The 21,486-nt window shown below is 46.0% G+C and overlaps 1 protein-coding gene across 3 annotated transcripts in view; it reads left to right on the forward strand.

Annotated features, from left to right (window-relative positions):
- Window positions 1–15,070, forward strand: part of USF3 (upstream transcription factor family member 3) — a 33,009-nt gene extending 17,939 nt beyond the window's left edge. For 2 of the 3 annotated variants that reach the window (XM_065639685.1, XM_065639700.1), the window contains exon 6: window positions 1,096–15,070. In XM_065639685.1, the coding sequence (XP_065495757.1) occupies window positions 1,096–7,565 (6,470 nt within the window). In that variant the 3' untranslated portion in view covers window positions 7,566–15,070. The remainder of the gene's footprint in view (window positions 1–1,095) is intronic. The other variant, XR_010606504.1, reaches the window with a different exon arrangement.
- The last annotated feature ends 6,416 nt before the right edge of the window (window positions 15,071–21,486 follow it).

Here is a 21,486-nt window from a genome sequence, read left to right on the forward strand (position 1 = left end):
TTCTGCCACTCACTTCTGCTGTGTGTCTGTTAGCAGTGACTAACAACAAAGCCTGGATCAACAGACTTGGAAATCCCAAGACATACAGGAAAAATACAGCAGCTTAGAGTAGCTTGAAACAAGAAGCCAACAGAATGCCCAAGTGCAGGTTCTTACATATAACTATGAGATGATGAAGCAATCACGTTGTTATGTAAAGTAATTACAGAGCTTATAGGTGATGCAACATCATCTAATAGATTCTGTCCTGATTTATTCTACTGTAGTGACCAGAATGATTTCTGACAAACTTCAATAAGATTTTTTTTTTTTTTAATCAAAAATGTAGAGTTTCCTTCATTCATAGGGCTATTTTTTTTCCTTTCAAATGCTGTGGAAGTGATAAAAGCCTATTTTATAAAAATGCAGCATATAAAACTTTGTTGAACAGATGCATAAAAATACAGTGATGGAGGTATGACAATCTCAGAGCTACTGTTGCAGTTTGTGATTTTTATTTCTACCCATATGATGGAATTCTAAATAGTTTATTTTTATCCTGTTGATGTAACTGGGTTCAAAAACCTAAATGATTTTCCTACTTAGGTGAGCCATCTCCAAGGGCATTGCTGGTTTTTGTGGCTTTACATAAGTGCTTTGTATTTTATTTTGCGTATCATTTATAGATGTAATGAAACTTAATTGTCCTGGAAAGCTATGAGGTTATCAGTTAAATAAAAACAGTTGCAGTGCTTGCAAAGGAGCAGGAAAAAAAAGATAAAGTAATGTGCTCATCTTTCCTTCAGTAATTAAACAATTTGATTAGTATTCAGTTTAATCTGAGTTAGTCCTGATGTTTTTTCTAACTAAATAATTTGACATATGCTGCTATTGGTAATGGAATGGTCTGTGAAGTTAATTCACTTTCCCACTCAATAGATAGGCTTATCAGGGTAAGAGTCTTCATTTATGTTATGGGAACCATTTTAAGAGAGCATGTGCTATTAACAATTTATTTCAATACTACATAGTATTTATTCACCATGTCATGTGGTAACATAGTACCTAATATTTGTGCTGGTGCTGATGTAATGGAGCGCTCTCACTGTTTTGTAGCTGAAGAGATTAAAAAACTCCGGAAACAGCTGGATGAACTGCAAAAGGAAAATGGGAGATACATTGAACTACTGAAAGCAAATGATATTTGCCTGTATGATGACCCTACAATCCACTGGAAGGGAAATCTCAAAAATTCAAAGGTCTCAGTTGTTATTCCTGGTGATCAGGTTCAAAAGAACATCATTGTCTATTCAAATGGGAGTCAACCCAATGGAAATAACCAGGGAGCATCTGTCCAGGGAATAACATTTAATGTTGGTCATAATTTACAAAAACAAACAGCCAATGTTGTGCCAGTCCAGAGAACTTGCAACCTAGTGACTCCCGTGACGATTTCTGGTGTTTACCCTGCAGAAAACAAGCCCTGGTCACAAACTACTGTTCCGCCACTGGCCTCCACGCAGGCAGTTCCAGCAGGAAATGTTCTTGAGCTTTCCACCCCGGAGAATGAGCGAGGTGTGCTTGCCGCTGCTACTGCCAGCTCACAGAGTGCGTCTCGATCTGGAACAGAACAGGAACTGCAGTGCTCCTCAAGTAATGCACCACAGAATGATCAAAATGTCCCCAAAAGTAAGAATGATGAGGAGGGCACTAAATTAACAAAGAAAACACTCCTGCAGGGAATCAGCCTTCCTTCCAGTGCCTCCACAGAAGCCTCCCAAGTTCAACAGGTGAATGCAACTTCCTCAAATACACACAATTCTAGGACTGACCTTCAGGAAAGCTGTGTCATTTCAACCACAGATACAGCTTGTGTGCCATCTGTGAGACTGTCTACTGCAGATAGTTTTTCCTCTGTAAATGTCCTCAAAAGTACAGACTTAGTCAGTAGTGCTGGAATGCCTGTGACTTCTGCAGCAGAAGGAGTTAAGGCTGCAACAGCAATAAGCACTCTGCCTGCCAGTCCCCTAGAGAACTGCTGGTCTTTTTCAGGCTCTTCAGGTGTTGGCACTTCAGACTTGAAAAACATGAGTAGCCTTACACGGATGCCTTCAGCTGGAAACACACAGACCACATGGACAACTTTGCAGCTAGCGGGAAATACTGTTCAGCCACTAAGCCAAGCGCCCTCCAGTATAATGACTGCACTATTAAACGAGCCAGTTAATGGTGCTGGTACTGTATCTTCTGCTCATAGCAGGCCTTTGACCACAAGTATCAGTTTGAATTCTTCTCTGCCTGGGGATGGTCAGGCAGCTGAACAGATTGTAGTTACCTTGCCCTCGTGCCCACCCTTACCTATGCAGCCATTAATCAGCCAGCCACAGGTTAAAACTCAGGCTGTAGGAAATATCCTTCCATTAAATTCAGCTATGCAGGTGATTCAGATGGCTCAGCCAGTCGTGTCAGCTGTTACAGGAGCGCCAGCAAACCAGAATGTCATCATTCTCCAGCCTCCAAACCCTGTGCCGTGCCCTCCAATTGTGAGAGCAGAAGTTCCCAGCCAAAACGTTAGCCAGCAAATTGTAATTATACAAGCTGCTAACCAGAATCCTCTTCCCCTCCTCTCTGCTCCGCCTTCTGCTTCTGTAAGAGTCCCTGTGAATGGGCCGACTGCAATTGCGAACTCTAGCAGCTCCATACAAAATGCCTCTCTTCCACAGACCTTTGGAGGGAAACACCTTGTCCATATATTACCAAGACCATCCTCTTTGCCATCTTCTAGCTCCACGCAAACATTTTCAGTTACAATGTCAAATCAACAGCATCCTCAAACTATCTCATTAAACGGGCAGCTTTTTGCATTGCAGCCTGTGATGTCTTCATCTGGAGCTTCAAATCAAGCCCCTCTGCAAATCATTCAGCCTACCACCAGCGAGGATCCAAATACCAATGTTGCCCTCAATACATTTGGTGCTTTAGCTAACCTCAATCAAAGCATATCACAAATGGCTGGACAGAGCTGCTTACATTTGTCTCTCAGCCACCCTGCCAATCCCACAACTGTCAGTAACCAGATTGCCACAGTTAACTGTGTGTCATTACCCACTTCTGTGGCATCTTCAGTACCCACAGAGGCTTCAGTACTAACTAGTGCATCTAATTCAATAAGTGCTTCCCCCAAAAAAGCAGCTGCTGGCTTGCCATCCAGTGCAAAATCAAAAAGGACAAACAAAAAGCCAAGTACAAAGAAACACCAAGCAGTCAACAGTAAAGTGTCCTGTCCAGCCGTTCCTTGCAAAGATGCAGGGAAGGTGGACTGTGCTTCTGTGGAAATGGTGGCAAAGCCATCAAACAGCGAGGGGCTGCTTGAAAACGCTCCAGCAGTTTCACAAGCTTTAGCAACATCTCAGGCGAATGGTGTAGCAGCATCGAGTGGCATCAGCCTTTCTGACTGTCGTTCCAAAGAGAGTATGAGCTCTGAACAGGCAGCCAAAACCTGCTCTGAACCCGAGTCAAGCTCAGCAGAGGCGCCTGCTTCCTCGCCACTGCCATTCGTGGTGTCAGAGCAGCTGGCCCTTACCCCGCCGACTGCCAAAGATGCTGCTCCTCACCAGCAGGCCCTTGGGTCTCAAAACCATCTGCCAACCAGCTCTGCCTCATCGGAGTCACCCAAACCCTGTGAACCCCTCAGCACCTTAACATCCTCTCGTACCGAAGCACATGTGACACACTCTCAGGTTGCTGGGACATCAGCAGCACAGAGCAGCACAGCGGGTCATACTTCCAAGGCAGGAACGATTTCAGAGTCCTGCAATGTTGCGCAGGATTCCTCAGTGGTAATGCAAGATGTGGACTTATTAGAAGGACAGGGTCTAACCAAAATGCTGTCCGATCTCACGAAAGAAAGAACAGCTGCAGAAAAAACCTCTTCATTTGCTGTTCAGGGGGAGCATTCTGATTTTTCCATGGCAAACTCTAAATCAGCAGAATCAAACGTTGGTTTGCCTGAGAAGCAGGAACTCTTGCTAATGAACACGGAAGGTGACACGCTCTCCCAGCATCACTCCTGCATTTCTGATCAGGAAGTAGTGGGTGCTTCCCTTATCACTAGCAGGCAGGCAGACTCCCCAATGTCAACTAGCTCTGGCAGCAGTCGAGGCTTCTCAGTTGCGTCTATGTTGCCAGATACCACCAGAGAAGATGTTACTAGCAGCACTTCAACCAGTACATGTAACAGCTGCACATTTTCAGAACAGACTGACATTGTAGCTCTTGCAGCAAGAGCAATTTTTGACCAGGAAAGCCTAGAGAAAGGTGGAGGGGGGGGAATACAGGTTAACGTGAGGGATGCTATCTCGAAGTCAACACAGGTTGCACCTTTGGAGAGAGAGCAACAGCCTTTTAAGCCTCAACCAGTGAAAGAAAACGCAGGGCCGTTGGAAGCAGCACCAAACAAATTCAGTGCTCAGGATACAGTACAAGCAAATGTTGATAGACAGGTTGAAAAGCCAAGCTGCTCTGTAGGAGGTGTGGAAACATCAAACACTTCTTTGCAGATTTCCACTTCCCAGTCGCCAAGCATAACCAGTTTAAGTGTAAATAATCTGATACACCAGAGTCGAATTGTCCATCCCCTTGTGAGTTGCTCGAGTTTATCCCAGTCTTCAGAGCCAGCAAGTGTCCCTGCAACCATTGGCCTCTCTATTCCCTCTAGCACATACGTCAATCAGTCTCCAGGACCTGCTATGATGAGTGAATATGCTCAGGAACAACTTAATGCTATTAGGGCAAGCACCATGCAGGCTCCCCAGCTGCAGGAATCACACTTAAAGCAGCAAACTCATGAAGGTCGCAAGGACTCTGCCAAGCGGGCTGTTCAAGATGACCTTCTGCTTTCTACGGCAAAGAGGCAAAAGCAGTGCCAGACAACGCCCATAAGGCTGGAAGGGATGGCATTGATGAACCGAACACCAGAGAGTGTTGCTGATCAAACACAGATGCTAGTCAGTCAGATTCCTCCTAATTCATCCAATTCCGTGGCATCAGTGAGCAATCAAGGGCACACCGATGGCCTTAACAGATTATTCCCATCTAACAGCAACTTTGTAACACCAGCTTTGAGACAAACTGAAGTTCAATGTGCTTCTCAGCCATCAATTTCAGAGCAGCAAGGCCAGGCAGGGCAGCACTTGCAGCCAATTCAACATGTTCCTGCTCAAGGCATATCTCACCTTCACAGCAGTCATCCATACTTAAAGCAACAGCAGGCTGGCCAGTTAAGAGAAAGGCACCACTTGTATCAGCTGCAGCACCATGTCACTCATGGGGAAAACTCGGTCCACTCTCAACCCCACGGTGTCCACCAACAGCGAACAATACAGCAGGAGGTGCAGATGCAGAAGAAACGCAATCTCATCCAGGGAACACAAGCCACACAACTTTCTCTACAGCAAAAACACCACGGAAGTGATCAAACACGGCAAAAAGGCGGTCAGCCTCATCCTCACCACCAGCAAATGCAGCAGCAGATGCAGCAGCACTTTGGAGCTTCCCAGCCTGAAAAGAACTGTGAAAATCCTGCAACAAGCAGAAACCATCATAACCACCCTCAGAGCCATATAAATCAGGATATTATGCATCAACAGCAGCAAGATGTTAGCAGCAGACAGCAAGGCTCAGCTTCTGAACATGTGTCAGGGCACAATCAGATGCAGAGACTTATGACCTCAAGGGGCTTAGAGCAGCAAATGGTGTCACAGGCAAGTATCGTAACCAGACCATCAGATATGACATGCACCCCTCATAGGCAGGAAAGAAATAGAGTTTCCAGCTACTCTGCAGAGGCGCTCATTGGGAAGACGCCCTCTAATTCAGAACAGAGGATAGGAGTATCTCTTCAAGGCCCTAGGGTTTCTGACCAGCTTGAAATGAGAAGCTACCTTGATGTTTCTAGAAATAAAGGGTTGGCGATTCATAATATGCAGGGACGCTTATCTGTCGACCATACAGTTGGATCAGATGTGCAGCGGCTTTCTGATTGTCAGACATTTAAGCCATCTGGACCCAATCAACAACCGACAGGCAATTTCGATGTACAGGCTTCAAGAAACAGTGAAATCGGTAATTCCGTGTCATCCCTCAGGGGCATGCAGTCACAAGCGTTTCGAATTGGTCAAAATACTGGGCCATCCATAGAGAGACAGAAGAGATTGCCCTACCAGCCGGTACAGGGTATTCCACCAGGAAATACCCTGCCATCAAGGGAGAATGAAAACACATGCCACCAAAGCTTTATGCAGAGTTTACTTGCCCCTCATCTTGGAGATCAAGTTAGTGGAAGCCAAAGATCAATCTCAGAACATCAAAGGAACACACAATGCGGCGCTTCCTCCACAATTGAGTACAACTGTCCCCCAGCACGGGAGAGTGTCCACATCCGAAGAGATGGTGATGGCCAGAGTAGGGAGAGCTGTGACATGTCTATTGGTGCAATTAACACAAGGAACAGTTCTTTGACTATTCCTTTTTCGAGTTCTTCTTCCTCGGGAGATATTCAGGGTCGCAATACAAGCCCTAACATCTCTGTGCAGAAGTCCAATCCCATGAGGATGACAGACAGTCATGGAACTAAGAGCCACATGAATACGCCCGTTTCTAGCAACATGCATGGAGTTGTGAGGCCAACTCACCCTCACCCTGCTGTTTCTCACGGAAATGGCGAGCAAGGGCAACCGTCTGTTCGTCAGCCAAATTCTTCAGTTACTCAGCGGTCGAGGCATCCTCTGCAAGATAGTGCAGGTTCTAAAATACGTCAGCCCGAAAGGAATCGATCTGGAAATCAAAGACATGGGAACGTCTTTGACCCTAGTCTTCCCCATCTTCCCCTGTCTACCAGTGGCAGTATGATTCTTGGGCGCCAGCAGTCTGCAATAGAAAAAAGAGGAAGCATTGTCCGATTTATGTCTGATGGCCCTCAAGTGTCTAATGATAACGCAGCCCCTGACCAACATACTCTCTCTCAGAATTTTGGATTCCCTTTTATTCCAGAGGGTGGCATGAATCCACCGATAAATGCCAATACCTCTTTCATCCCACCAGTCACCCAGCCTAGTGCCACTCGAACACCAGCTCTAATCCCGGTCGATCCTCAGAATACGCTGCCGTCCTTCTATCCTCCGTACTCTCCTGCCCACCCTACCCTTTCCAATGACATTTCTATCCCTTACTTTCCCAATCAAATGTTTCCTAACCCAAGCACAGAGAAGCCGAGTAGCGGAAGTTTGAACAATCGATTTGGATCCATTTTGTCTCCTCCGAGGCCTGTTGGTTTTGCGCAGCCAAGTTTTCCTTTGCTTCCGGATATGCCACCGATGCACATGACCAACACATCGCACTTATCCAATTTTAACTTGACGTCTTTGTTTCCAGAAATAGCCACAGCTCTTCCTCCAGATGGTTCAGCAATGTCGCCTTTGCTTTCCATTGCAAACACATCTGCTTCAGATTCTTCCAAGCAGTCCTCAAACCGACCTGCCCACAATATAAGCCATATTCTAGGTCATGACTGCAGCTCAGCTGTATGAAAACTGCTAGACTGACTTCTTGTCTGATGCATTGTTTGTATATTTAAGAAGAAGAAAGTGGATCTTACTGGCATCCCTGAAGAGACCATTCATAGCTCACTGTTTCTTTGCCTAACTGTATGTATATGGGTACTTTTCATATTTAAATACACACTGTATTTCCATCCACCTTCCTAACTTTAAAGCACCAGTGCCTATAGCAATGCTTACTAGTAAACAGTAAGGATGCAACATTGAGAGCTGTGCAAATATTGGTTGTTGATTTTCCAACAATCAAGTTTGATGTCTGATTGTTCCAGGGAAAGGGCCACACTCAGTAATATGTGGATGTTAAACAAAGGAAAGAGAGCATCCATATGGCAGATAGGAAACAAATGCTACAGGTTTTATTTTGTTTCTGATGCATTTACTTGAAACTACAGACGAACTTGAAGTGGCTTGGGTTTCTCTCTTTCTTTAGTAAAATATTTTCAAGAGCCTCAATACAAAGTCAAGTCTGTGTTAACTCAGTGTTAATTGATAAAGACATTTGTTGTGCAGCTTTTGTCTGTTTGAAGCTTGTCACACACACTTGACTTAAGGCTGACTTAACCCAACAAAAATTACTATGTGTTTCATTGGTCAGCAATTAAAAATACTGGTTTAGAAAATTCAGATTTCTTTAACCCATGACTATCTGTTTCTGAGAATAATTTGGTTTGGATCTGTTTTAACAATGGCTTCACTTACTGCTGAACTTGGTCAATGTTTTAATGTAGCTTACAACTCCTTCTAGTGTATTCAGCAGAGACAGCACTCCTATTTTTTGCCATTTCATTGTTCATATGCTGCAAGTTACCTCAGGGTGGGTTTTGTACCTTGTTTGGCACCTTCTTAATGTCTTTTTCTCCTCTCCCTCCTCTCCTTTTCTTTGGCCCATGCTCAAACACCAGCTTTCTGGTTTCTGTGAGTGACAGCCATTTGTTTGTACCAGGCAGCACGTGGGAGGAGGGCTGAGCCTGTGGCATCCTGCAAAATGAGTGGAGATCCCTGTGGGCACAGTTTTTACTTAATGTTGCTGACAGGATCAGGCCCGAGTTAGTATCAGTACTCTGCACTTGAATGCACCTTTTGTCCAAACTCGTATGATTATGGCTGCAGGACCATGAACGTGTCAAACCTGCAACGCTGCATACCACGAAGGTTTGTGATTTGAGCACCATGAGGAAGGGGGGGATGCGTTTGTATGTGAGCGAGAGACGGAGTGAACATGCATGGGCTAGCTGAGTCTCCAGAGCTTTCACGAGTTTTGATCTCATTTCTTTTAAAGTAAAGGGAAGAACTAGGTAAGTTTTATTTATTTGATGGTTCTACAGTGTGATTTTTCTTCAAACAAGGCAGAAATATTTGTCTTTAATTTTTTTGTGTTTGGAAATAACATTCTGCTTTTGATTCTTTAAATACCGTAGTAGCTTCGGGTCTTCTTGTATGCAATCATCTCTTTAGCAGCTGAGGAGGGGCAAAAGCTGCTCCAGGGCATCTTCTCTGGGCAGGGTAAGCTTGAAACCCTTGTGTGTTGCCCACCAGTGCATCTTCTTGCTGCTCCTGGGACCTGTCACAGGTTCTTCCCCGGTGCCTCTCCTAGTGGCGGGGTTAGGGAAGAGCAGGCTCCCTGGGACTGTTTTTTAGGGATTTTTTTTTTTCTTTGAAAAGCAGAAGGGAACATCTTTCTCCATCTCCAAGAGGAGGACCCACAAAGAGGGACCTGAAAGTTTTTTCCATAGCTTGACTGCCCAGGCCTCATTTTTGCTAATTCCTTTTACACCAATCAAGGAAAGTAAAGAGGCTTTAGCACAAAAAAGTCTGTAGTCCATCCTGACAATGTCTCCACCCTTGTAACCTGGGATCTGTTGTTTTCCTGTTCTGATTCAAGTTCGGAATCACTTTTTAATTCAGATGGAGCTTATCATTGGACATTAAATCTAAGTGGTGCATCAGTTCTCTGTGTTTCTTAAAAATAATAGATAGAATATTTATTTTACTTCAAAGCAAGGCAGCTGGTCTGATTTTGGCTGTGAAGTGGGCTGTCAAAGTGTAGTTACCGACCGAATGGCAGCAACTGGCCTGCAGAGAGCAGGGAGGTTGGGAATGATGGTCTGTCCTCAACTCCGACTAAGCGCACTGCAGGTCTGGGTGTTGGCTGATGAGACTCTCTGATCAAATTGATTTTCCTAGCACAGTAGATCCTGATGGGGCTGCCTTGGGTGATGGAAGGAGTTCCGTAACGATGAGTGGCTCTGTGGGTTGTGGATGATAAAGACAGGGGAACTGAACCAGCAGCTACGCTGTGCATTACACACTCATCCAGACCATTAGGAGGGAAGGAAGACAGCCATTCTTGGTCTCTTTAAATGCCACTCTGTGTGTAACACTGCATTTGGCTTTCAAGACAAATTTTAAAAAATTAAGCCCTGGCTTCCAGGTCTTCCAGGTTAATCCTGCTCATCATTCCAGGCATTCATGTAATACCACATTAGTTTCCTCTGCTGGGGAAAGTCCAGTACTTCATGATGAAAACTGGAGTGAGCTTCTAAGCTTATATGGACCAGTTGTATCAGTTGAATGTTCGCAAGTCCGTGGGGCCTGATGGGATTCCTCCCAGAATACTGAAGGAGCTGGCAGATGTTGCAGCAGGACCCCTCTCAATTATCTACCGAAGGTCTTGGGAGTCTGGGGAGGCCCCTGCTGACTGGAAGCTCGCCAATGTTATTCCAATCTGGAAAAAGGTTGTAAGGGAAGACCCATGGAACTACAGACCTGTTAGCCTAACCTCAGTTCCTGGAAAAATTATGGATAAGATCGTACCGGCTACTACTGAAAGTCATTTAAAGAACAATGCAATCATCGGCACAGTCAACATGGGCTCACAAAGGGAAAGTCCAGTTTGACTAATTTGATATCCTTCCATGATAAGGTCACCTGCTTTGCGGATGAAGGGACGGCGGTGAATGTAGTTTTTATGGATTTTAGTGAGGCTTTTGAGACTGTCCCTCACAGCATCCTTCTGGACAAGTTGTCCAGCTGTGGAATGAGCAGGTTTGGGGTACACTGGGTGAAGAACTGGCTGAAGGGCAGAGCTCAAAGGGTTGTAGTGAATGGGGCTACGTCTGGCTGGTGACCGGTCACCAGCTGTGTTCCTCAGAGTTCATTTCTAAGGCCAGTCCTGTTCAATTTATTAATAATCTGGATGCAGGAGTTGAATGCACCAGTAGCAAGTTTGCTGGTGATACCAAATTGGGAGGTGCTGTTGACTCTCTTGAGGGACAAGAGGCCTTGCAGAGGGTTCTAGGTAGATTGGAGCACTGTGCTATGATTAATGGGATGAAATTTAACAAAGCCAAATGCTGGATTTTGCACCTGGGATGGAATCATGCCGGGCACAAGTATAAGTTGGGAGAAGAGTGGCTGGAGAGCAGCCCCCAGAAAGGGATGTGGGTGCTGGTTGACAGCAGCTCAATAGGAGCCACCAGTGAGCCCTGGCAGCCCAGAGGGCAAACCCTGTCCTGGGGTGCAGCAAACGCAGCATCACCAGCCGGCCAAAAGAGGTGATTGTCCCGCTGTATCAGTGTTGGTGCCGCCTCACCTGAGTGCTGTGCGCAGCTCTGGGCCACACAATTGGAGAAGGATGTGAAGGTCCTTGAATGCATCCAGAGGAGGGCAACAAAGCTGGTGACAGGGTCGGAAGGAATGTCCTGTGAGGAGCGGCCAAGGACTCTGGGCTTGTCTAGTTTGGAGAGAAGAAGGCTGAGGGGCGACCTCATGGCTCTGCAGCTTCCTGAGGAGGGGACGTGGAGGAGCTGCTGAGCTCTTCTCCCTGGGGTCCACTGATAAGACATGTGGGAATGGTTCAAAGCTCCCCTAGGGGAGGCTTAGACTGGGCATTAGGAAACATTTATTTACCGAGAGGGTGGTCAAACACCGGAACAGGCTTCTTAGAGAGGTGGTTGATGCTCCAAGCCAGTCTGTGTTTAAGAGGCATTTGGACAGTGCCCTTAATAACAGGCTTTAACTTGGTCAGTTCTGAAGTGGTCAGGCACTTGGACTAGATGATTCGTGTAGGTCCCTTCCAACTGAAATGTTCTGTTCTATTCTATTCTATTCTATTCTATTATTCTATTCTACATATTTATTCCTTCATATTGATTTTGCTATTAATTTCACTGGTGGTCTATCAAGGTTAAATGCAATCCTGATTATTCACAATAGGAAATGTCAGTTGTGATTATGATGTGTGGGGGTTTTTTGTGTGTACTGGGCATCATTTTCTGGAGAGGCAGTAACTGGTTCAGTAAGTTACATGTGCCCCTTTTCTGTTTACAAAGACAACCACAAAAAGTAGCGACCTTGTTCACAAGATACCTGTAGTGCAGGTAATCACAACATGGGCATTTTAGTGAGATAAAGACTACAGCAACTTGGCAGGAACTGCACTGTTTTGTGGTGTGTGGCTCAAAAGTAATTACCACGTGACTGACCCTCAGTCTTTACTAGAGGGTTGCACCCTGCATTGCTGTGACAGGGCATGGTGATTCCTGCATAATCACCACACCACTTTGTCGTCCCTCTCAGGACTTTTTCTGAAACATGCCGAGACCAGGATGGAGAAGTATCATTTCACTGCCCTCTTTGAACATGGCAATTTCTGTTGAAGTTCAACCACATACCAGTGTGAGTCTTTTTACGTGCCGTAAGTGATGCTAAGTGATCCTGTGGCGTTGGTGTGGGAGCAGGAAGACTGCTATGACAAAGAAGGTAGGCAGCCCTATTTGCAAGAGCTTCGTATAAACACATTTCTCCAAATTCTGTTATTTACACTGCTGACTGGCTTTCAGATCAATTTAATTACAAGAAACATCAGCTCTGTTGTGCAGCCCTTTGCTCTAATTCACTGTCCAAGATGGTCTTTGAATGCTAGGTCTGACCAGGTCCCCTGGTTTAAGATGAACTTGTCAGTTTGCCACAGATTTCAGCTTCTCATATGTTCATGCTCAAATGCCTTTAGGAAGAACAGTGGATAGACTGGATATTTCACATTAAAAGAGAGGAAATTAGATGTTAAGTGATTTTTGTTGGTTTTAATTATGAAGTTGTTTTAGTTTTCCTCTTCACTATAAGCTAATCACCCCTGAGCTTCCACGTTGACCAGGCCAGGGCACAGCTCCTTGCATTTAGGTTTGTAGGTGAGTTTGTGCCAGTGACAGGTCAGGGTCTCAGCTTCCGACCTCTGGTGGGTTCCCAGACCTTTGGGCTCTGCTCCCAGGTAGAGGGGCTATTGCGACATCTTAACCTTTGAGTGGAAACTTTTCTTTCTTTTTTCTTTCCTTTCCCCTACCATTGAAGCTGTTATGTTTAGGTATCAGGTTGGTAAGACATTAAGAAAGGCTCACCTTACCTTGATATATGCTTTTTGGGTTTTTTTGGTGGGGAGGGGCGGTGGTGGAAGGAAAGGTTGACAAAAGTTTCACAGATCAAATAATTGTTTTACTTGTTATAATAACAATTCAAGAAACAAATACATTTTCTTCAGCAAATAGCTATGACACCAACAATTTATCTTTTTCTTCTAAGAATTACCTGGCAATTAAAAGTTCCTGTGTTTTTCAAGATGTATTTAGAAAAATATTTTGTGGTTTTAATTGCAATCTGTTAGCCTGACAATGGCATTTTCCCTTCCATAATACTCTTTCAATGGTTACTTACACTGAAGTGGGGTTTGGTTTTGGTTTTGGAGAAAGGAAGAATACCCTGTGCTGCCTAATTTAGCAAAATGAGCAGCAGAAGGAAAAGGTTCAGAACTACCTCAACGGTGGGACTGCCAGAGCTGACACGTGGTGTGTGTCTGTGGCTTTCAGCTTGGCCTAAATGACTTCAGCGAACAATGGCAAATGTTGTAGGGCTGTATTGCACAAGCGCCAGTGTAGTCCTCGGTTAATCCCTTAAGAAGCCCAGGAGAGCAAGAGCAGAGTCAGACTAAGTTGAAAGCGGGCAGTAAAGTAGTAATGTATTAACATTTGCATACCTTTTCATTGAGAGAAGGGACCTCATTTAAGAACAGCTATGGAAACTGAGAACTGAAATGGCTTGAGCTGGTGGCTGAACCTAACTGGAATGTGTTTTCTAGCTCCTGCCCCCTGCTCCAGTCACTGCACTGCTGCCCAGGTGGAAGAGCACCTCTCTGAAAAAAAAAAAAATAAACAAAACGCTGTGCTAGTACAGAGCCTCCTGAATTTTGCACAGATTTCCTACTGCACTTTAAAGCTGCGCTGCTGCTGCTGTGGTTGGTGACTATAGTGCTGTCACAGGAAATAAATCATGTGGCAGAGCATGGCTGGAGAAAAGGGGTCATTTCGTTATATCTGATCTCCTGTTGTCTCTTCACCTTATTCGGAGGTACTTGTGCAGTCCTGGCTCGAGGACTTGGTCACAAACTCACGCCGTAATCTGTTTCTGGATGACTCAGTGTAGGCAGCTGTGCTAAGAGCTGTGATCTTTCGCTGTTCCCCAAATAAGTTCCATGCTCATCACTTCAATAATGATCTCACTTTGACTGGAAAGACAAAGTCGCGTTGAATTTACTTGTACCAAATCACTCAAATTTGTGTTGTTTTCTGACACAGTGATGTAAGGAGTGCCGTCCTTTATCATCACTTAAGCAAAGTTATCTGCTACTGCTGTTCTCCTCTCCCGCTGCCCCGATCCAGCACAGGGAGCAGCCACATGGACAGGAGGGCCAGTGCAGACACAGGTTTGTGTGTGACTGTTTTCAACCTCCTACTGCCTCTGCCATCCCTCGAGTGAATCTAAAACCTCAGAGCACTGATGCTTGATTCCCACTGGTTAAACTGAGAGCAAGTTACTCTGTGAACCAGTGGGAGATTTAGCAGAGGTTTTTGGTCGTTACAATACAAAACCATTGTCTCTCCGCAAATAAGCCCTGCTTAATTACGCAGAAGCCATTTATTATTTGCCGATACCAGTTTTTTTGAGATAAACTTGAAGGAAAAAGAAGTATTACTTTCTGCGTCACTGAAAGTATTTTTACAAGTAGGTTCCAAGTTTGCAATATGCTGCTGTTTCAGCAGTCACAAATGTGAAACAACCAAGCTCACAGCAGGTTCTACCCCTGTTCCTGCCCACTCACTGTGAGAAGGGAAGCAAATATGGATTTTGCCATGCGAGATTAATCAAAGATGCTGTTGCCCTCCACAATGTAAATTATTTATATTCAGTCCGGAGTTTCCTTGCTGTGCTTCTGTTTTATACAGCTGTAAATTACTTGGATACAGCCCCAGTGGAAAGTCCTTACTATTTTGTAATGGAAAAAAAGGAACTCTGCAGTAGAAATCTATAATGAATGAACAGGAACATCATCTTCCAATTGTAAATAAGATCTTGTTCTGTTTATTTTAACATCTTTTTACAAATGTGTTGCATTAAGATGTAAATATTCCAAACCATGATCTTGTTCAGAGTTCAGAGATTTCTATTGTTAAGTGTAATACTTTGTTTAATAGTTGTAATAATTATTTGTATAGATATGAACATGATAGTATTTTATTAAAAAAAAAAGAAAAACGCACTTTGAATATTGTATTATTTTTTGGTACAGCTTCATTCCCCACAAAAAGCCCCACATTTCACTCTTCAAGATGGGTAAAAATAAAAGCTTTGTTTTGAGGCTGGGAATTTACAATTATAGTTCTTCACTGATGTATATTCTCTGCATATGCAGGAGTTATACACAACTTTATTTGTATACATAAAACTACATAATCCAGAAGAAACATATACTGATCATGAAGAACTTAAATAATGCACAGTAGATGCTGTCCATGCCATGTTGGTTGTGAAGTGCACTAAGATAGGTCTTTTCTCACAGTTTGAATCTAAAGGATGTGGCTGGATGAGACTGGTAGAGATGCTTCACAGTAAGCAAAGGCTTTTTGGGAGGCTGTGTAATATGGGAGGAGCTGATGCAATTGCTATGAAACCTTTTGGGGGCTCCAGGCTGCCTTACTGCTTGTAAACCTCAAAATTCTTGTAGATGCTGAAGATGCCTTTATGGAAGATTTATTTTTTTTTTTTAGCTAAAATTTAGTATTAAGACAGATGAGCTTCCATTTTGTTACTTCAGTGACAGTCAGTATTTGCAGTTTAAACGAGGAGGCTGCAGTCAGAGATGGCCATTGTTCACTGGAACATCAGGAAGGTGTGTGCAGAACTAAGGATGGTCTCTGAGTAGTCACAGTAACCAACTCTAAAACCACTCTCCCTACCTTGAGGGGGCCCAGGTAGGGCTAGTTAACTGCACTGCAGGGCTAGTTAACTGCACCAAGCACTGCCCAAGAGCAACAGCCCCAATGTCAGGGCGTGTTGACAGCCCAACACATAAAGGGAGAGTTCCCTGCTGTAGCAGTCTGCTCATTCTTGTCACAGCAGAGGGGAGGAGCAACAGGACAGGAGGCATCCAAATACCTTCAAGAATGGGCTGATGCCCTCACCTCTGGCTAACTACAACAGATGCAGGTCAGGGCTTACCTGTGGGAGGTGACGCGTGGCTGCTGGCACAGTTTCCACCTTCCACAGAGGCCCCAGCAGCAGCCCTGGGGCCACAGAGGTCCTGCTGGTCAGCCTTCCTGGCCTCCTCTGGGCTGAAAGCTCCTGGGGGCCTCTGGGATCCTTCCAACGCTTTGCACAGCTACATGCAAGTGTATGTGAGGGAAACCACATACAAAGGAAAAAGTGAAACTGGCTCAAAAGTGTTTCTTCCCCCATGTTAAGCTAGAGGTGGAACATACCCTTGGTGTCCCTCAGCCTCAGATACACCCTATAATGCACTGGATAAACTCAGCATCTCCCTGTTGCTATCATTGCTGACTTCCACCACCACCACCAGCCCCCCTGCCAAAGAACTATTTGCTCTGTGTAGATGCTGCTGTTTTAACAGGCACACAATTTACCTTTAACTGTGGCCAAGTTAACATTTCCCCTAAAACTGTGCCTCCACATTTCAAAGCACAGCATGGTCCTCCTGCCTTGGCTGTTCTTCTACCACCTCAGAGGTTTCAGTGGTAGTTGTAACACTGTCAGCTCACATGATCATCATAGCTTCCCTAAAATGTGAGGGGGGTTTATTATTATTATTATTATTAAAAAGCCATTTCTGTCTCCTTTGAGTTGTACCAGGCAGAAAAACAACTTTCCCTACATTTCCTGAGAAAACAAGGACTATATGGTTGTATCCACCTCCCCTCTATGGCTTAGGTTAACACAGCTGAGGGAGAGGGGACACAAGTTCAGGTGCCTGGGAGCCGTGTGAAGAGAAGAGCACAGCAGAGGGAAGAGACAGGTCTCATTGCTACCAGGGGAGGTAGCACAGAGCCTGCTCAACAGCAGCTTTCTGCCCATGGGCCACCCAAAATTGCTTGAGCCAACCACAGCACTGCACTGACTTGCACTTGGGAAAATCATGGAGGTGTAACAGAAATTATACAAAGCTGAGTTTTAGTAGCTCTTCTGCTTATAAAACTAGCAAACATATCTCATAACGTGGCAAATGAGCCCGAGTATTTAATGACCACCTGTGGAGAGCTCAGGGCAGGTGCTCCTGGGCAGGTACAGCTTCCACAACACACACAGAGTTATTCTGGCAGCTGCCACTTCCAGCCAGACCAGCTCCTGCTTCCTTCAAGCTCCTCAGCAAGCCACTTAAACTGACTGAGGACAGGATTCACCAGAAAAGTGAACAATTTCCTTACAAGAGCTGTTAAAGCAGTTTGTGATGCACGTGATGGGGGAAGCAGGGACCCCACTACCAGCCTGTGGGCAGCAGAAGTGCCCCCACCTCCTAACACAATTCACACCAGCTTTTTCAGTGAACAAAGGTGAAACAACACCACCAACGTGACACATGCAAGTCAGGGAATGGAGGTCCCCCACCTACCCAGGGACCTGTTCTTCCGTCCCTGCGAGCAGTCACCCGGCAAAGGACAGAGGCACTAAAGGCACAAGCGGCATTTCAGGTGTGGAGAGCTGCGTAGCCAAGCTCAACCGGGACAGCTGGGAAACAGAAAGCCACCCAGGTGCCCAGCCAGACACCTCGCCAGCCAGAGCCACTGAGGAACCTCTGCAGCCACTGGGTCAGGCAGGCCCCTGCAGCCACCAGGTCGGACAATTGTCATATGAACAGAAACCAGCAGGCAGGGTAAAACTAAGAGGAAATTTTAAAAATTGGTGCATCAAGCTGGAAGCACAGAAGCAACAGGGAGGCAATTCCAACTCTTCCTCCCAACTCTTAGGCTTGAGGCAATTTTCCTTGTATTTAACTTAATTCTCTCACATTTTTCTGCTTTTTCTGTGCTGTTCTCCACCCTTCTCTAACCTCTCTGCCTCACTGCTGCTACCACCTTGCCATTCACATACTGTGCTCATCTCGGCACAGCTCAGTGAGCCCATATGCTGCTCTTCTGCCTCCTATATCGAGCCTTCCAACTGCTGTTCAACATTTTTTCCTCACATTCCTGTTTAGAGAAGATAACCAGCTTCCTGGCTAGAAACAAATACAAGCTTGGGACAAGGTCTAAGGCTACAGACTATGGAAGACACTGGGAGAAGGAATATCTTTTATGAAAATGTGTCCCCAAAACTGGACCAACTTTGGGTGCACATAAGCCCTGATTCAGCCTGGCACAGAGGTGATATTCCTACTACCTGAACAGCTTGTCCTATGTCCTCAACTTCTGTGCACCACAAAATACACCAAAAGCAGAACATACTTGTACAAGATGAAAAGCTGCTCGTCTTTCTCCACACCTAAATATGGAGAAAGGGCCGTCCTGCAAAGCAAGAGCCCATCCTGCACCTGACTAAGCAGGGTGTATGAGGGCCACACAGTGAGCAAAGAGGACTTCAGGTTAGACTCACAAACAGCAGGATCCCACACTGGATCCTACAAGTCTTGCTTCCCCCCAGATACCTGCTTGTACACCAGTTCTGATGATCTGCCAAGATCAACAGGTTTTTGAACCAGTGCCCGTCTTCTTCCCATCTCTCTGGCTCAAGGGGACTGAGGGAGGCAGCATTTGCTAATTCTAGTCAGAAACCTCACTGGAGTCTCTGGCCAAACTCACCCACTTCATATAAGAAGATTCAGTGGGCTCTGGAGTTCTTTGCACAGTGCAATTGCAGCTGCATGGTGTGATTGCAGCATGGACACCAGAGAAACCAGGCAGTTACAAGATTAAAGGCTGCTGCAGTTCCTCAGGCAACAGTAGGGCAGTATATCCATGTCAAGGACCTTTAACCACCCCAGCATAGCCTTCCTCCTTAGAGGAGATCTAAAGCACGCTTTGCCTCAAGTAGAGGCTTCTTTTGGTTTAGCAACTCATGGGAGTTGGTGGTCATCCTGCTGGTGCCAGCAGGCTGTGTTCAAACCCCATGTGCCCCCAGCACTCAAGGATTTGTCCTGCCCATGCCAGCACTGCTGTCCTGCAAGCACCTCCCCACACAAAGCCTTGTAACCCACCCTGAAGGTGCACACAAGGCCTGTCCTGAGTACTCCGTCAGGAAATTTTCTCCCCTCTTCTCCTGCTACGTTCCCCAGTCCCAGCTCCAAAGCAGTGCCCTGCTTGCTCCCTGGATCACCTCAGGAGCAAATGATGTGACCTCCGAAGAGATCTAGCACTGCAGCATCCAGGTGGCACCACGCAGCAGCGCTCTGTGCAGCTGTGCCTCAGATCTCTGCTTCTGCTGCCGGGGCAGAGAGAAAGGAGTGAACAGATGGCGCTGGCATCAGTGCTATCACTGCTTGTTTCTGTCTGCCCTCCAAGTAGAGCCCTTGAGAGGGCACATCCTGCACACCCCAGATATTACTACAACAAATGTTGGTTTCACTAGTCAGAGAACTTGAGCTCCTACAGCAGCCCTTGCATTTGCAGGGAGGGGACAGGGCAGCACAGAGCAAGTGTTGCAAAGAAGCTGTCAGCTGGAACACTCATACACCTCTGGACACAGAAATCCAGGTGGCTCCATCTGCGTAGCAGGTGTGTAACCGTGCTGGGCAAGACAGAGCACCACAGCCCCACCAGGAGTCCCTGACCTATGCAGCTTAGTAAGAATTTAGGAGTTTCTGTGCATCTCAGACTTCTTGGCCTGTGTAGCTAATATTGGATTCTGCCATTTTAGATAGACCAAGAACATACAGCAAGGCTGCAGGATGGCTGAATGGAAAATGTGGACTATCCTTGGCTCAGTACTACACTCCACTGGTGCTACTCAGACAAAAGCAAGTGCCATCTCCTTCCCTGCAGCCCATGCTGACACTGTCAAGGAAGAGAAGCTTGTGCTTCACAAGCCTGAGAAACCTACCTCTGTTTCTAGCATCACTGAATATTCACAACTCCACCTGCATGGCAAACTGGCAAGTCAGGCCCAAAGTATTGTAATAAAATGCAGGACACAGGGACCACCACCACCTCTGCTCTGCTGGGGAAGACGGCTGCTGGCAGCCTTTCTGTGTCATTCCTCCCCTAGCCCTCTCTTGACTCTGCCAAAGGGGCTACTGTGACAAATAGGAGTGTCTGTTCTTTACTCCAGCTAGCCCCACAAAAGCAATTTGGTTAAGAGAACAAGCAGGTCACCTGTACCAATGCTCAGGAAACTGTTTGTGAGGCTTCTAAGGACCCAAGGATAACAGCAGCTGTGTGACACCACTGGGCACCCCTCTGCCCCGAGCGCTCTCTTTGCTGCTGCTGAGAGCTGGAGCAAGAAGCATTCAGATCAACCTGCAGAGGAGAGAGCCAAGAACATTTTATTGACCATCTTAACAAACTCCAACTTAGAAAAAAAAATAAAAACCAGCTAGTGCAAAACATTTCTAGGAGATAGAGACTTCTCAGAATAGAAAATTACCATAGCCTTCTGCTTTGGTAAGCACAGGTGGAATGGAGCCTTTGCATCACCATGTATATGCACATACACCAAAGGAAAAATGCTCTAACAATGACAAGAATAAGGACAGTAGGCCTCAAAGAACACTTTTAAATTCAAAATTAGCAAAACAGGTCACACTTTAGATGTAAGGCCTGAAATAATTCACACCTTATTCTTGTTTTTTAAATAACTGAGAATTCAGGAAGAATGCAGAAGCCATTTAAAAACTTATTTCAGATGCAGAAAAGTTGGAAAGAAGTTTGGTCCAGATCTTTAGCTGAAGAGCTCAACACTAACTACCCCAAAATTTCCTCCACACTCCCAGCCCACAAAGGCACCTGCTATACCAAGTTTGCCCAAAGCAACCTTGTGGGAGGAGAAAGCCCGAGGCTGCTGGACAGCCTCCCCGTTCCACCTTGCCCCTTTGGCAAGGCCACGCAGCAGAGGCCAAGGAGCTGCCAGCCAAGGCTGTAGCTTCACTGCACAGTCTCTCTTAGGGCTTCTCGAGGACAATGCTTCTGGTTCTGTGAAGACCATCATGCTGACAAGCACCGGGGTGGGACCCGCCAGAGAGAAGTGAGGCTTTTTAACATGTGTCAGCAAGAGAGGTCGCAAGAGCAAAGCGGGAGGTTCTGCCTCTGGCAGAGCACTCTTGGGCAGTTCTAGTCACCATCTCCCTCTAATGCTGCAGTCCCTTGGACTGGTTTCTCTTGTTACCATGGCTCCCCGCCAGCTGCAGGAGGAGCCTCTCCAACAAAAAAGAAAACAGTCCCCCGCCGCCACCTCAGCTGGGAGTCCACAGCTCACTTGGCAGCTGCAGGTCAGGAACCAAACGCTCTCCCCGCTGCTGCCGAAGTGACTCTCCGAGGGCCGCAGCCCGCAGGGTACAGGCACTGGCTGCTGATGCGGGAGCAGCTGCACTGCGCTTCTCAAGCCCGCTCACCCAAGAGGA

The sequence above is a fragment of the Caloenas nicobarica genome, chromosome 1 (genome assembly GCF_036013445.1).
Source record: "Caloenas nicobarica isolate bCalNic1 chromosome 1, bCalNic1.hap1, whole genome shotgun sequence".
Classification (NCBI taxonomy): domain Eukaryota; kingdom Metazoa; phylum Chordata; class Aves; order Columbiformes; family Columbidae; genus Caloenas; species Caloenas nicobarica.